This window comes from Sinocyclocheilus grahami, unplaced genomic scaffold (genome assembly GCF_001515645.1).
Source record: "Sinocyclocheilus grahami isolate Dianchi unplaced genomic scaffold, SAMN03320097.WGS_v1.1 scaffold1223.1, whole genome shotgun sequence".
In the NCBI taxonomy this organism is placed as follows: domain Eukaryota; kingdom Metazoa; phylum Chordata; class Actinopteri; order Cypriniformes; family Cyprinidae; genus Sinocyclocheilus; species Sinocyclocheilus grahami.
In genome coordinates this window covers 141,171-159,389 of record NW_015506402.1, presented here as the reverse complement: position 1 = coordinate 159,389, position 18,219 = coordinate 141,171, and the positions used below count along the sequence as shown (strand labels likewise).

Sequence of the window (18,219 nt, the reverse complement as noted above, 5' to 3'; positions counted from 1 at the left end):
GCACAATTTACTAATTAGTTCTCTCGATTTATAAATCGTGTGCACCATTTAGCAAATCGAGGGAACGAATTAGTAAATCGTGAGCACAATTTATAAATCGAGGGAACTAAATAGTAAATCGTGCGCACGATTTAGCCTACTATTTTTTCCCTGCATGCCAGTTGCAAATGCGGCTGAAATGGTCGCATTGTGGTGTTTCTTAGTGTTAACCTCTGTGTTATTTTGGTGTCTGTCAGAGGTTTTTGATTGTGATACACACACACACACACACTCACTCACTTATTTATTTATTTATTCATATATTTATTTATTCACACTCACTGCTTAACGTCATGTTAAATTGCTAGCATACAGCATGCTTTTCCTGTAACTAATCACTTACGATCATATAAATCTGTAGAGAGTCTGTACTTGCTTCGATAAAACAAGTAAACCAAAATAACTGTTGTAATAAAGATTGTTCTGTGTCTTTGGGCTAGAACAGAGTTTTTGGTGCATTCTCTCAAATAGGACTTTTAATTAAACTGGTGAGGATAATTTGAGACTTAAGGCCATTTCTACATAAAACTTTAGTCTGCAACTGCAAGTTTTAATAATAATCTTGCCAGTGGAGGGGTAAAAGAAGATGCTTAGCTTTGCCTAAAGGACAGAGGTCAAATAGAAGTGAGAGATGATCCAAAGTAACATGATAATGTGAAGACAACAACATATTAAAGTATGTGCAGAAAACATTTCAAACTATTTCATGTGGAAATATTGGGATTGTCATATTTCCATTTCCTTTTGTGTCTATTTGTGGCTCAAAGTTCTCTTACAATGTGGCCCAGTTCAAAGAATGTAATAAATATATTGGCACTACTGTGTAAGTCTGCAGACACAAAACTCATAATTCCAGGCTTGACAGACTCAACAAAACTTTACGTACTGCATTGTCTACATTACAAATCCCACAAGATTTTCAATGTTTTATTACCTTAGGAAATCAAGATTCAAAGTAGCATTTAAAAACTTGGCTAAAGTACAAAAGCAGTTCAAATTAATGCCGATAAATTGCACGGCCAAACAGCCAGGAAGAATGAGATTTTTGAAGGTTCAATCAGTGAAATCAAAAGAAAGGATATGCCACTTGTGGGTCCTTACAAAAACCTACCCTGTAGTGACAGCAGAAGTAAAGAAAAAAAATCACACAGAAAGTAGTTTAGACTATGACTGATCACACATTAGGTTGCCACTGAACATGACAGGGAGTCATATTCTAGATTTCATATTCTGGACCTTCTAAGTGCACTTCTTTTCTCATTACATCTTCCCTGAGTTTTCCTCAGTAAATAAGGTACCTAGAGGGAGTTTAATCCTTCTGCCAGGCAGATAAGTGGCCCATGGTAACCTCTCCTCAATTTGAATAAGGAATCTCACTGCACCGGGAGAAATACATTAACCGATTCCAAAAATGGCCAGTGATGCAAGAACATGAGTAATTTAATTTCTAGTGGGCTTTATTTCACCATTTACGTGAGGCACTTGTGGTAATCATGTCATTTATATCAATAACATTGAATGTCTACAATGATTCATCAGTTTAGTCCCTTTTTTGGATACAGACTCATTTGTAAACTAGTCACACACATTAAAATAGAGTTATTTTAAATCTTAAAAAGAAAAGCTGCCATTTCAAAGTTATTCAAGAAAGCTATGTGCAGTCTATGAATCTATATGCTTTTACCATTTGAATACTAGAGGTCGACCGATGTATCGGTTTTGCCGATTAATCGGCACCGATAGTTGATTGTTGGAACTATCGGTTATCGACAAAAATCCATGCCGATTTTTTCCCGGGTTGCGTCCATTGCTGGAGCGGCTGAGAAGGGTCTGCTGTCATTACACAGTGCGAGAGCGGCCTCTAGTGGTTGAAATCACTAACAGCACATGCTATTTGTTTAGACACACGATACTGCACGCTGAACAGAGCGGGAAACTTCAGACGCGGATTTAAATGCAGCCGACAGAAAATCCTGCCGCGCCACAGAGCACCATTCACATAGTTTTCCTTTAAATTACATTATATTGGTCCTGAATCATTGTTAATGTAAAAAAAAAAAAATTCTGTGGCTCTAATAAAGTCTGTGTGCTTCATTTATAGAGCTATAATATAGGTCGCACTTTCTCTTTCTGTTTGCTCCATTTTTTAAACACAGACCTTCAAACTCATCTATGCCAAATTGTTCCTTCTTGAAGTAAACTTGTGTACGTTAATTAATCGGTATCAGCCAGTGTGGTCCAACCTAGCTATCGGTATCGGCAAAATCCACTATCGGTCGACCTCTATTGAATACTATTAGGGCTGTCGCGATTCGTCGATTTTATTCGACATTTTGATTTTTAAAAATCCTCGACTTCATTTTGCTTGCATAGACGAGAATCCATAAAATACATTATTAGACTGTTTCCGAAGGCTGCATGATATATTAAACCCAATTAAAAATCATAATTAAGCATAATTGTGAATTCACAAACGCTATACGATTTAATTAAATAATTATATGCGATGCAGTTCTAATACAGTATATGCCCTTTAATTATTTACATGCGTGTAGGTTAAGTAACGTACATGCGTCACACAGCGGCTCCGTTCACAGTAGTTCCACAGGAACTGTTATCATTTACATGTGTGGAGCGTCTCAAAATCCATCTCTGCATGTTGTTGTGAGTTTGGGTATTATTATAACGTTCATCTGGGAACGCAACGTGTGCCATTTCATCAGATTTGTAAGGTAAATCATTTATAAATCTACGCAAACTCAGGAGATATACATCACGGTTTCAAAATAAAAGCTCAACCCCTCACTCTGAGTTAACACGTTTTGATGTCCACATATTTTTTAATTACAGTGGCTGTAGCATTTCTGTCCTAAAGAAATGGCCAAATATTAAAGATTAAGTGGACATTTGAATGAATGATGCTTGGTCAATATTAAACAAGTTTTAGATCGGACACAAATCAAAAAGCCAGTCTATTTAATTGCGTTTTACAGTTTTATCTTTACCAAATTCTGTTTTTCATTATTTTCTGGATTCAATTGGGGGGCTCCCCCCAGGGGCCTGACGCTGTTGGCGTCAGGACCGCATAGCCGAGGTCCTCTTCGACAAAATAACGGTCCGCAGATCCGTCTTCGGTCTAGAGGCCCCCGACTGAGAGCATCGCCCCGACCCCCGTTCTTTTTGCGGAGGGGTACGGGTTGCAACGCTCTGTTTTTGTGACTGGCCATATGAGGAGCCTGACAGCTGGGGCTGCTCCTGCTCAGCAGCCCCCTGGGCCTGGAAGCGACGAGGGAGGAACCGTTGAAACGCCGCCGCTTGCTTTCTTGCCTCCTGGAACCTCTCGACGACAGTGTTAACTGTGGCGAGTCCACATACACAGAGCGCTGCTGAAGAACAGAAGCTGGGTGGCGCCTGGCCAGATGCGCCTTTATGCTTTCTGGTGCTTACGTCACCCTGCTGGTGATGTCTCGCTGCTCCATTGGACGGATTGGACACGTGCTTCAGAACGCGGTCACGCAGGGGCGTTCCCAAAGCGAATCTCGACGCAGCTCGAGTTCCTGAAGGGGAAAGTCGTTAGTGGCAGTCCTAAATACTATCTTAGGCACAATGTGATGCAATTGTATCACATACATATTAAGAAGAATAAGCATTTCATTTTCCAATGCCTACCCAGTGGGAATCAGAATGATATGGGCTGACTCATTCATTATGGATTTAAAAACTGTAATAATCTGCATTCAATTCATTCCTGTTCTTCCAATATTAGACCCCTGGCTTTTGATTGACCTCTAATGAGTTTAATCTGCTATCTGAGGTTGGTGGAGGGTAATTGCATTGGTAATGAGAGTGGATGATTTGATGGCCATTAGCATTATTATGTGGTCCTGTGATCAGGCAATGGGCAAAGAGAAGAGATCTTTAAGCATGATTTATTAATTAGCACGCTATGTTTTCATGCTCTCTATGAATTTGGCTGTGCCACTCCACCACCGGAACTATCAGTCAAATTCTTGGACATTTTAGTCACTTTATAAATCGTTGCAGTTATTGATGGCTCTGCAGTATAGGCAGTTAAACTGCTTGTATATTTACACATGAAAGGGGTTCAAAACATCACCAAGATGTTAAGGAGAATTGATAAAAGCAACTGACAACTGACCAGTTGTCAAAACCATCTTGACTTTGGTTTACTTTCTTGATTTCTTCTACTCATGCCCCGATAAGTCTGTAAGATGACATTGCATGCACAAATGTTATAGGTTTAGAATATTATGTTAATGATGATAATAAATCATTATGCGAAGATTGTGTGGATGTGTGATGAGCTTTCAGCACAAAGCTTGTCTGACACCGTTGTCAGATTAATCATAAATCCCATTGATCACTAGATAGAAGAGAATGTCAACAGCAATGCTTACCAAAATAGAAAAAAAAACTCATTAAGTCACATAACTTAATCCTCATCAGCGTAACACACACTGACCTTCTCTCGCTCCCTTTTACAAAGTCTGTTGGATTAAATTGAATACAATACTAAACTTTCTGTTTATGTCTGCGTATTGAAGACATTATGTCAGTAAATCTGTGATTATTCTGAAAACCGATTTAATTAAACAAGAAGCAAAAGACACAGCGACACTTTCCTTTCATATTCTATTCCTTTTGCAGGATAATCTTGATGTATGTTCACTAACCAATAATTCACAATGATCTAACATAGAATTTGTGACAAAACTTACCCGTCTGATTAAAAAAAACATTTTAAAGAGAGCATCCTTTGAAAATATGAGGCTATCCAAGAGCTGCTTATTTCACTGTGTTCCATGGGGAATGTGGTTATCTAATGGTGCCTTTACCAACTTCCTCAAAACTCATTGAGAGTAAGTAAATCCTGACAGATGTTTCCAAAGCTGCTGGCACACAATCATTCCCCTCAAATCTATTGCGCAAAACATCCACACTGCTTTACACACGACCTGTTGGAAGTTTTCCCCACAGTGCAAGAACACTCTATATAACTTAATTATATATAATTTAATAATGTTACTGAATGCTAATGGACATTAATTGACAGATATCATCTAAATTAGCAGGTTCTTTTGTTTAATAATGCACAAGCTTTTCACCTGAATGTCTAAAACTCTAAAAATGAACTGAAGGGAAGGGTTGTAACACTTTCCCACATACTGGACCCACAAAGACAACACAAATGTGTATATCGGCCACATTTAAGTGACTGACACAAACACCCTGTTATGTTTTTAAAGTTGCTATATGTTTTTTTTTTTTACTATACTGTACATATTATAAATTAAAATATTTCGGTAACACTTTAGGGACCAATTCTATCAACTAGTTGCTATTAGCATGCATGTTACTAGCATATTAGCTGTTTATTAGTACGTTTTCAAATGTAAATCAAAAAAGCCCATGTAGAGAGTGAGGTACAGCACGTAATAACAGCACTCTTTGACATTCATTTACACAGTTTAGGGATTCATTTCAAAGTATAGAGGACAAATATGGGAATGTTATATCAAAGTTTGAGACATAAACAGCCAAAAAAAACAGCCAGTTTCAGACAAATAAGCAATAAAAACCACCCAGCCTCACTGAATGCCTTGGCTTTGAAATTTGAAATGTAACGGACTTAACGAACTCTCACCTCCTCCGTGGATATTCTCCTCACAAGAGTACCAGATCCCCGTGTGAAAATGCCTAAAGAGAAATCGGTCGTCACCAGTTTCCCAGCTATAGTGAACTTTACTCGGGTCTGTCTCGTTCACCCCATAGTCAATACAATTATGCCGTCTTTCCTTACTGCAGTTGGGTTTGGGGACCCTCTGAGTCCCTTCGCACCAGTAGGTCGTGATGAACGCCGTCGTTGAGAATAAGAGTGCCAGAAGATTTAACCCCACAGACAGCAGAGCACGGCATTTTCGAGTGGTCTTCATAGTCCTGTAAGAAGTGGCTCACACACTTGAAAAATCTTGATCGGTATGAGGAAAGCGCAGCGGCTGCGCTCACCTCACCTCTGCTTACCGGCCCGAAGTGACAGTGACAGGTTTGATCTTCACACATATGAAATGAGCATCACTCCTCCGGTGCTCGCAGGTGGATCCATTCGCATGGAGACGTGACTCAAGTAAGAAAGACCTCTGAGGCATCTTTGAGACAAGCACTCACGCTGCCAACTGTTGTGACTCTCTCTCTCTCTCTCGCTCTCTCTCTCTCTCTCTCTCAAACTGTTTTTAGAACCTATTGGGATCATCAGTCTATTTTTTTTTATTAAGAACATTATATAGACAAAGAGAAAAGCAGTCACAATGTAGAACAAAATAAATAATAAGAAAAAAAACAAAACAAGAAAACTAAAACTACAGGGTACAAGACAGGGGTATATAACTAATCACAAAAGATCACATCAAAGGAAAAGATTAAAAGACTTACACATTTCAATTGTTTTTAAAGCCTTCTTGTTACACGAGTTAAAGATAGTCCCAAAGTAATGCTATCATCAGTCTATTGTGTAAAAGTAATCATGGCTCAATGACGTCAGTGTGCGAATTATACAAAGACTTGACTTTTTTCTGGGACTTGTTTTTAATAGGATTTATTTATTTATTTTTATTTTTTATTTTTTGTTCTTTGGTGGGTCAAGCAAAGTTAGCCAACCCTTAATTGTCTTATAGACTTAATAAAAGCCCCTTTCACACACAGTAAATTGCTGTAAAATTACCGGAACCGGAAATTACAGTGATATTCTGTCTTTTTGGAAAGCACCATTCTGTCAATTTCAAAATACCAGTAAATTCTGTGACATCATTAAATGGAAATGACCTCTAAACGCCTGCGCATCCAGGTGTTGTGTTTGTAAACGCTGTCAGTGTTTTTGTTGATGTTTTCATTTTTGTGTCAAACATTCATATTCATGCAGCGCTTTTGGCCCAGACACATTGCATTAGACGAATTCAAACTGAACTACAGCGCAGAGTAATTGCATCATCTGTGTCAGAAAGTTATGACTGGCCCAAAGTAGACGTCTTACGTCAGCGCGTTCTGAACTTGTACGTGCTCACACCGGTAATCTCATTCTGCGTTCATACTTCCCACAGAGCGCATTACCGGTAATTTACTGGTAGGCTAATGTTACAACTTCTCATACCGGTAAATTACCGGAACAAATTTACCGGTATTTTTGAAAAGATCCTGTTCACACATGATCTCTGAACGGTAATTTACCAGTAAAGACTGTATGTGTGAAAGGGGCTAAAGACTGTAAATTGTGATTTTATATGTGATGAGAAAATCTAACAGACAATGACACTTTTGTCGTTGTACTTAAAGCGCTGGAGCGACGTACGTACTGTTGTACTTTTAGTATGGTTACCTCCAAGCGAACACGACTTTTGTTATATACAGTATATATATATATATATATATACACACACTCAGACTTATATTTAAACTCATACAATTGCACACAGATAACATTTTTAAGAACTTAAATTAGATTATAGATTTGTGGGGGGGAAAGACTCTTCGTATCATAATCTTGGACATCTTTATTTATCATTGACCCTGATATAACGATAGCCCTGTTAAACATTCAATATTTGCTGCTATTTGGCTCTTTTCACAAACTTAATTTTATGGGCATTTTATATGCCCTGTAAGAGCTTTGAATCTATTAATTCTTTACTGAATTAGTGTGTATAGAGCAAAATCAGCTTTTATTGATTTAAACACAGACCTCTGTCTCAGACAGACCACTCACAGCAAGAACTCATCACATATAATTTTATGGTTCCTCCTTAATCAATAAAATGGTGTATGAGTTGCACTCTGTTAAAGGGTGAAATTTCTCACAGGGCTCAGGCTTGTCGTATTGTGAACATTATAGCTTAACATTATTTTGTCATTTATACAACAGGAATCAAATTTCATATCTGAAAATAAACCTGTCATAACGGTGACTCTGTAAATACCCAGTGCTTTGCATTTATAGTTAGATATGCCATGGCGGTAATAAAACAGGTTGTAATTTAAAGCTTATATTTTATCATGTCAAGTGATCAGCTGCCACAACATGTTCAATGTATGTTTGTGTGTGATTTGTGTTCAATGATTACAAGGGTTAGAGCTTCTGATATGGTCCTCTCCGTTAGGATGGAGAGCATGGCCCAGCTGTCAGCTAATGTTTTCTTCGTGGCAGGAGGTTACAAAGCCTGACCCTGTTTTGCAGTCAACTTGACATTCATGAAATAATTCTCAACATCATGAAATACCATTTCTACCTCAAACACATTTAGCAGAAGCCTAGAAATCCATATTTCTGTCATCTTACACAAGCATACCTGAATCACTGGAATACAACAATACACTGTGTGTCTGTCTTGAGATTTCTGAGCACAAAAATAAACTCTTGCCATTGTTTATTTTACCATATTTATCCCTATGCTGAGATGAGATGGAAAAAAAACAAAGACACCCTTTTTGATAAGCCATAGCAAATTGAGCGTAACACGCTGACAAACAGGCAGGTGGTAGCGTCACTTCTCCGGCTGTCAATTCAAATTAAATTTTGCTCAGTCATGCCTTCAGATCACACTAAAACACACTCAACAAACAAGATCTGCAGTAGCAAGGGATGCTCTGCATGCTCACTCAAACACTTGATTACAATGTGACATTGACATCCGCCATTCTGACCATGGAGCTTCACAGACAGATTTGACCTCTTTTCTGAACCATTTTGGTTAGATAACGGTTGCTGGCTTCATAAAAACAGACCATGTCTTGTTCTTTGTCAGTGCATTCATTCAATTCCCTCCCTTTTGATTCTGAGTTTTTCTGAGTTAATATTGCTACAGACCATACTGTCTGGACTGCAATATTATGTAAGAGCAGTCCATGCAACCACCAGTCCCTTCCAATAAATCATGCCTCGATTTGTGCACAACAGCCAATGAAATGCTGTGAAAGTAATCTAGGAATCCATTCCACAGTCAGGAGTCATTTTCAAAATACCATTTCCATCAAATTTGTATGGCATAAACTTTGGAAGTCCATTATTTTGAGAGGTTAATGATATTTATGCAAATTGGAATGTGATGGATTTGGACAAAAGGACGATAACCAGGGCTGTGTCTAGAGGCCTGGTCGTTCCCATTTCAGTAGAAACTAGTACAAGATCTGACAAGATTGCCTAAATTCATGTTTTTGAAGGCATTTCTGATGATTGTTTTGATTTTCGCCAGTAATATTTTTTATTTCAGAAGTTTAACAAGCAGAGAGAGTATAGTTTGGCCTGTTTAGCTAGGTTTAAATCTTAATTGTACATTCTCTATGTGCTATGTATTCAGGGGAAGGCTCATTCATATTCTGTTCATACAAATGCAGACTGTCTCCCCAGGTAGTTCCCAGAATTGCCATGATTAACCTAACAGCATGATCAGAGGGCTCTTTTCCTCCTCTCATCTCCTCATTCCTGGCCATTAATGCATTAACGACTCTTGAACTCAGACACAAACTGTTGTTTACTCTGTGAGTCTCTATTGATTTACAAGATACCTTGGATCTGGATGCGTCACAAGGTTGTAATGAGGTTAGCGTACATATTTCTGGATGACTGTCTTTATGAGTGAGTCATTGCCTTATTCATTCAATTGATTCATTCAAAACACTGTCACTGAATCATTCCCTGACTCACTCAAAACATTGATTCATACAGGAACAACTCAGTTTGGTTTTGCTGAAGCAAAAACACAGTAACTGTCAATATTGTATATGAATGCAAGTTTATAATGTGCCATAATACTGTTAAGATCAGACTAAGATTCAAAACTCTTATTGTTTTTTTCCCCCTCTGGTGTTTAGGAGTAATATTGTCTATCCTGCATCCTCTGTATGAAGGCATGTTTTGATGCAATCTGATGTAACAAATATGTCATTTTTGCAGCTTGTTTCAATAATTTCTCTTTTTCTCCTTAACGGTGTGGAAGGAAGTTTTGAGTCCTAAAATTCACAGTATGTTCTCATACTATATAAAACTAATTACAAAAGATTAAGGAAACTTAGATTTGACTTGTTTTGACCATGACTGGACTAACTACATTTGCTCTGATATTAGAGTTGGTTAGTGCCTGAATGGTGGGTTTTTAATCTGCCATGAGAACAGCTGTTAGCCTGTCTTATCTCGTAACCTCTGAAGGGGCAGAGAAAAAAGGTGTTGACAGATGTTTATGTGTCACCTTTACACCTCTACAGATGCTCAAAGTCAACGGCTCAAATTCATGTCATCCCTGGTACTTCCTTCCTCCTGATTGTGCCCAGTATTGATTACATTTTTACCTCCTGTTATTAAAACTGTTCATTCTTGATTAAAACAAAACAAACAAAAAAAATCTTTACATTTAAAAAACAAGAAAAGAAAATGTCTTGGTCTGAATAACATCCATATGGTGAGAAAGATCAGACTATAACATTATCTAAGAACCTACTGCCACAGATGAACCAGGAATCTGTAGTCCTAGGAATGAAGACTGCAAACAAAGAATTGTTTACCCCTTATATTTCTATTTTAAAGCATCTGTGAATGTCGACTGTTATGAGCATGATGACTCAGCTTCGTAAACACTTGATATGGGAATCTTATTGGATTCGCAGATGAATGTGCATAAATTTCATCCCTTGTGATGTTTCAGGTGCACATGCTGTTCTTCATCCTCCTTTAATTAAAATCTTTTGAAGTGCTGTACAAAAGTTCCTCGGGAGGCTTTCGCGCTGTCTCATTTCCACAGTTCCTCCCTGACTCATCAGATGCCCTTGCCCCGGCCATTCTCTGAACCTCTATTTCACAGATGGTGCGGCACACAACAAGAATGATCTTCTGTTGGGCCGTGTTCATTTCTGATTTAGGAATAGAGGGAGCAAAGCAAACAAGCTCAGTGGAATCCATCAATGCGGTGGCCTGAGAGTGGAAAGGTGGTGTAAATCTGAAGCCTCTCTATGGTGAGCGAAACAAGGCTATTACAATATAACTCTCTGATGAATGCACGCACTTCACTTTACTATTTTTTTTTTAAATCCAGGAACAGATACTGTATAAGGAAGATGCAAACACTTCCTTCATTGGCATCTATGCTGATTAATCTGGGGGATTTATATTATGTAACACATTCTATTGATTTTCCAATTTGAGCATGTGGTTGCTTTCATTAATAAAACAAAAGCCACAACATTAAATATGTAATATTTTGGTACCCAAATCTTTTGAGAATTCAGGAAGCCCCTGTCTGCATTTCATTCGATTAATTAATTTATTTACTAGAGCAACCTTACCAAGAGTGTCTGATAAAATATACTTCTGTTGCCAATTATTTAGAAAATTTGACTTTGTAATGAATGCATCAGGGATATCAACCTAAATCCCAGCCTGGAATAATGTTTTGGATATCTCACTCACTTTGAATCCCACATGCGTCGGCTTTACTTTGCCATATTTTATTCATTCTCTTGTCAGGTTGTGTGAGATTGCCTTCTACTCTCTTGTTTTTGTGTGTTTGGTTATAAAAGTTATAAATCCACATCTGTATTGCGTTCGATGGGTTATATCTGTGACATGGCTAACTTCAAAGAACTTTCTTTTTTAGAAATAACTTATATTCTTTCTCAAAAAGCACCGGCAATATCTTACCAGCTTGTCAATTCCAATTATAGTTTTCTCTCCCCAGCTGAGGCTTTGGAGCAGAAATCTTTACGAGTCATCAGATGCCTCCACTGACGTTTTGAGCAGACCCTCTTTCCAGACTGGGAGAATGAGAAAAGGATTGTAAAAAGACTGATAGCTGGCCATTGAGCTCCTGTACGGACGTGCGTCTCTTTCTTCTACATGCCGCCTGCTGTCTTAAAGCATTCCTCCATCGGCGGCAGGAAATATGACGCACCAAAGGACTGTGAAGGATCAATATTTAATCTTTAATGTGCCTCTCCCAAAAACCTGCGACTGAAGACTTTGTTTACAATATATTATCCAACTTAAAGAGCCCTTGTTCCACCTGGGTATATTGACAACATTGGGTACACAAATCATGCTGAGTTTTTATAGCAGGTGGGAATAAGCGAGCTGAATTTAGAGAAGAGCAGACACAGAGTGCCAGAGAGAATGAGACAGTATGCAAACAGGTTAAGAAGGCCATTGTTAATGACAAGAGAGAGATTAATAGCCAACGGAAAATGCATTAATGAGCTGTCACAAGAATCTTATTATGCTTCCAAAAAGAGTTTGCTTTTGAAGGAGCCATGTGAACTTTCTATAAATGGAGATTCTAACCAATAGTTTGAAGACATATTAAAAACATTTTTATGAAACTTCAAAAATTAACAAATATGGGCACACCTGTGTTGTTTTGAATTAATATAAGATGTCATGCACAGCTCTTTCCTCAACACATTGACATGACTGATGGTAACTCCTGCTTGCTCTTGATAACAGATGCTTTTTTGAGAAATTAGATAATGTTTCTGAGATGTCTCGTTAGATAAGGTTCATTTCAGTATAAGAACTGTGTGGCTCTAAGAAAGATGGATTTATGAAGATTATCCCCTGCATATTTCCAAATTTGATCATATCTCATGTTTCACAGGGGCGTTCCCTTCAAGTAGGCAAGGGAGGTAGTGATTAGAAAATAATCCAAGATGATATTAATGTTTAAAAATTACCAAGTTTTCTAAAGTGACACTGTTCAGCAACAACACCAGCGGGGTAGCAGTTCTCTTCCCTATAATGTGAATTGGAAAAAAGTCTCTATTGGTCTACTCTATGGTTAGCCTATTACCCTGTTGACACCCTAAATCCTGCGTTATATATTGTACAGTACATATGTATAATAAAACACAAAATTTTAGAATCAAAAGAGATATTACAGCCTGATGCCAGGAGACAAATTTTAGGTTTCACATAGAATTTTTTATTCTTTAGGTTTTATTCTCCTTTTCTTTATAAAATCATGATTAAAACCAATTTGGTGATCTGACAAAAATGTAGGCTAATGTAAGTCAAAGAACTTTGTTAATCTCCGAAGAAGCATATATCAGCTCATAACATGACTGAACATATACAACCAAAATATGACTGAAAAATTATTTTTGAAATCTATTGATTTCTTTTAGTTTCCCCACAAGTGAGTAAACTGAATCCTGGCTCGTGCTGTTCCCATTGGAGCAGCATAATGGTGATTCATTGTAATGGGTCTCGCTTGAATTCAGTGCTCCATAAGTGTTTGACTCGCCCAGTGCCTTAATCTCTAGGCAGCAATTAGACTATTTAGCTCTTGAAAGAGCGTAGTGTGACCTCTTCTCTTGTTTAGATTTATTTGGTGGTCCCCCGAGACAAATTAATCAAATTACGATTTGACTAAAGGCCTCAGAAATGGCCCCAGCTTTGATGCTTGTAACAAAATGATACAAAGGAATCTTTAATCCAAAACAATGCTAATGCAATTATTCTACACATCAACTGTCCCCCCCCCCTAAATTTATATTCTCAAATATGTCTCTCAAGCTCAATAAGCATTATAAAAATGTCTAAAAAGTTAAATAACCTAAAAAGTTTAAATTGAAATCAAAAATAGGTTTATATAACCAAATAAATACATTAAGTTACACCAACACATCCAGTTTTTATGTAGCAGAACAACACAGTGTCGATTATACATGAATCTATGATGAAGGTGTTTGAAAATGACCTCTATCCTCTTAGTTCATGTTTTATTGAAACAATGTAAATATTACATTATTATGTACAACATAATTTTATTTTCTGTGATTAAATGAAATGTGTATGTATATAGTCTGACATTACTCCCCCCTCCCGGAGGGCGTGTCCCGCACCGTAACAATTCGACCAGGGAGGTGGGGTGGGCGCCCTGGAGGCTGGTGCAGGACTAGGACACGGGGAATACCTCCAGGGCGGATCAGGCAGTCCAGGGTGCCATGGTGGCACAGGGAGCTCGGGGAGCCATGACGGAGCAGGCAGTTCAGGAGGCCATGGTGGAGCAGACAGTTCAGGATGCCATGGAGGAGCAGACAGTTCAGGAGGCCATGGCGGAGTAGGGAACTCAGGGAGGCCATGGCTGGACAGCCTCTGTAGCCATGGCCTTGCCACCCTAAATGTGTATGTATATAGTCTGACATTACTCCCCCCTCCCGGAGGGCGTGTCCCGCACCGTAACAATTCGACCAGGGAGGTGGGGTGGGCGCCCTGGAGGCTGGTGCAGGACTAGGACACGGGGAATACCTCCAGGGCGGATCAGGCAGTCCAGGGTGCCATGGTGGCACAGGGAGCTCGGGGAGCCATGACGGAGCAGGCAGTTCAGGAGGCCATGGTGGAGCAGACAGTTCAGGATGCCATGGAGGAGCAGACAGTTCAGGAGGCCATGGCGGAGTAGGGAACTCAGGGAGGCCATGGCTGGACAGCCTCTGTAGCCATGGCCTTGCCACCCTAACCCTCTCTGGGCTAAACTCGGGGACAGGAGCCCTCACTGGGCTAAACTCGGGGACAGGAGCCCTCACTGGGCTAAACTCGGGGACAGGAGCCCTCACTGGGCTAAACTCGGGGACAGGAGCCCTCACTGGGCTAAACTCGGGGACAGGAGCCCTCACTGGGCTAAACTCGGGGACAGGAGCCCTCACTGGGCTAAACTCGGGGACAGGAGCCCACTCTGGGCTGGATTCAGGAACTGGGAGGTGCTTACGAAGAGCTGACACTGGAGGGTGCTCTGGAGGAGCAGGCACAGCAAGGCGCTTTCGAGGAGCTGGCACTGACTTGATTTTGCACTTGACTTTGGAGCAGCCGGCGGGCTAGAGAGAGCCATGGCCCGGACACTCCCCAGACACCGGTAGATCGCTTCCCTCCAGCATAGTCCCTTGGTGTCTGGGAGGTCCATGGGGCGATGGTAGTTGGCCCCGAGCCAGAATAGAGAATTGATGGTGGCGTCATCCAATGCCGTCAACGCGGCAAGCCGGGCTAAGGCAGAGAAAAGAGTTGCGATTTCCCTGATCGCGGGGTTGAAACAAACAGGAAACAAAAAGACTTTTCAAAACGAAAACAAAACGGGGAGAAGGGGCGCCGCTTACTTTTCTGTATCTGTCCGGTTTTCTGTCACGGTGTGCCTACAGTGAGGAGTGAGGAACAAGGAGCGAGGAGAACGCAGGAGAATCAGGATTAACAGTCTTTACTGACATCACAGGAATCACACGTAGGACACGGGGATCGACGTTCAAAACCAGACAGAGAACTCAAAACAGGAAACACCTTAAATACACAAGACATGAGAATGGGAAGACGAGAAACACCTGGGATCAATAAACATAATAGGAACAGGAAACAGGAAGGACCAAATATGGGCATGGACATAACCTGGAGCATGTGGGGGAGCAAAACACACACTCAACAGAGTCTGACATCTGGGACCCCAGCATATGCTCCCATAGAGCCTCAAACAGACTTTTATGTTGATAATATTACTGTACTCTTGTGGTGTGTAATATATATTGCAATCTGTTGATTGTGGTTTATCCTTGTTTCCTTCCATGTAGCATATTTTGTTTCCGTTTAATGTGCATGTGAGCCCTAATCCTTTGGTTCAATAAAGTGACTGTTTCAAGCAACATGTTCTGCACTGGTCAAACACTTATGAGATTTGATTTCCATGGGTTTACCACAGACTTAGTGTGATGCCGTCCTCTGTAATCTTCTGCTTAACAGCAAAGCTTGTGCCTATTAAACACTGTGTTTTTGATGTGTATTTTTACTTTATTTTAATGAATAAAAACTCTAATGCCCCGTAATTTCCTTAAATAATAATGACTGCCAAGTGATGAGGTCTATAAACTGTAAACCACAGTATTGAATTATATTGTGTGCAAAATAAATAAATAAACTGTTGGGTGTCTGTTTTATATGCAACGCATTGTGTTTGACTTTTGTCCTAGTTGTGTCTCTTGAAACTCTGATGTGGAACTAAGCTCTCTGTCTTTTTTAGTTTTTTTGTGAAAAGATTTGTGTATGTTTGATGCAAAGACAAGGCCAGCATCTTATCAAGAGTCAAGCACATTGCATTTTGGCTTAGAACTGATCTGCATGAGGAACAGATGTTAATATGTGTAAGAGCTGTCAACATGTTGAGCCAGTTCAAAGACCAGCTTTTACCCTCTAAAGCTTGGGTCCCCTCCTTAGAGTGAGTGTGTACTGTACAGATCAAGTCAACAGCATGGTCTATGACTCTGGACTTTGGGCAGGAAACAGAATGTAGAGGCCAAAGTGAATGTTTGGGCTCTAGAGTAGATGTAGGCACGATAAGGCAAACTTTGGATCAACAAACCAAACTGTCAAATAATATCCTGATATTGTAATATTATCCTCATGTATTGTGCAAGCACAAGTTATAATTGTTGTCTAACACATTTGTTGTGTCTGCTTAACTGAATACATGACGTTAACTAACCACATAACATGTACGTTACATATAGCTGTATATTACTGCCATATGGACACACTCATCTCTGGCTGATAGCAGAAAACATCCTAATTGTAACACTGACACAAGCATTTTCTGTAAAGCAGATTTGAAACAATATGTATTGTGAAAAGTGCTACACAAATTTTTTTGAATTGAATAGTCTATCATTTACTGGCCCTCATGTTGTGCCAAAACCGTTGCTCCATACCAAATTAATTATAGCAGGATCTAAACTGATGATGATGATCAAATTTTAATTTTGTGGTGAAATAAACCTTGAACTAATTAGCATTTTACAATAGACTCAAACTCATTTTCTCAATGACTTTTCCTAAGAAAACATGAGGAATTTCATCTCAGAGTGAGCTAGAAAATTGCATGACTTTAATAAATTAAAAGTCGGTTGCTGAGTTTTTATTTAAAAAAAAAATCAAATCTATAAAAATGAAGATGGGGCTACATTCCTTTCTTTAAAGACGCCATTAAATCAAAACTGACATTTACTATCTGTTTATGGAATATTGGAGTGTTTATTATAAATAATTTATCCACAAACATAATTTTTTTTAAATTCATGCGCCCTCATAATCTTTAATCAGAAACATTAACTTTCACTCCCCCTCACTACGACATCTCAGCATGAAGGCAGGCAATAGCAAATCCAGTCAATTCCAGATGAACAAATTCAAGTCCCGCACTACATTTTTTTTCTCTTTTGAGAAGCTGGTTTACTCAGATATGTCACATTAGGTAAGAAAAGATGATGACAACTTCTATTTCATGCCAACTTTCTTTAAAAAACTGTTAAAATACATTTAAAGGGGTCATATGATGCTGCTAAAAATAACATTATTTTGTGTATTTGGTGTCATGAAATGTGTTTATGCGGTTTAAAGTTATAAAAACATTATTTTCCACATACTGTACATTATTGTTTCTCCTCTATTCCCCGCCTTTTTGAAACGCATCGATTTTTACAAAGCTCATCGGTCTGAAAAAGCGAGGTGTGCTGTGATTGGCCTGCTATCCAATGCGTTGTGATTGGCCGAATACCTCAAGCGCGAGATGGAAATGTTACGCCCCTCACATTACTGTTGATGCAGGTGTCAGGCCGGAGCGACGAGACAAAAACATTAAAACCCATTACAAACGAGGCATTTGTTGCATCCAGTGGGGACATAATTACGACTTTTTGGCCGAGGACCTCTTAGACTGAAGTACGGTCCGAAGATATGCCTTAGCCTTAGAGGCCCCCGACCTTGAGCGTTGCTGCTCTCGCCCAGCAGCCCCTGGAGCTAGAGAGCGGCGAGGGAGAAACCGCTGGAACGCCGCCGCCTGCTTACGAGCCTCCTGGTGCCTGTCGACGACCGAATTGACGGCGTGGCAAAACAGGCCAGAAGGCGCGAGCGGGGCGTCCATTAGGCAGATCAAGAGCTGCCTCAGCATGCTCCGCTCCCAGGCAGACAACGCACAAACTGTGTGTCCGCACCCGTAATGAAACGCGGGCAGGGAGTCAGGGAGGAACACACAGTTTGAAACGCTGGCTGCCTTCGCCCCTACTCAAATGATGTGACTTGTCATGTGCTTTAGACATAATTATTTTCTTATTTTCTAGCCCTACGGGACAGACAACACCAAATATGACTCACAAACAGAT

General features: G+C 39.6%; 1 protein-coding gene across 1 annotated transcript in view; it reads right to left on the bottom strand.

The window, feature by feature from the left end:
* Positions 1–6,172, bottom strand: part of LOC107568164 (germ cell-specific gene 1-like protein) — a 33,039-nt gene extending 26,867 nt beyond the window's left edge. The window contains exon 1 of the mRNA XM_016254075.1: positions 5,705–6,172. Within this exon, the coding sequence (XP_016109561.1) occupies positions 5,705–5,993 (289 nt within the window). The 5' untranslated portion in view covers positions 5,994–6,172. The remainder of the gene's footprint in view (positions 1–5,704) is intronic.
* Positions 6,173–18,219: the final 12,047 nt, after the last annotated feature.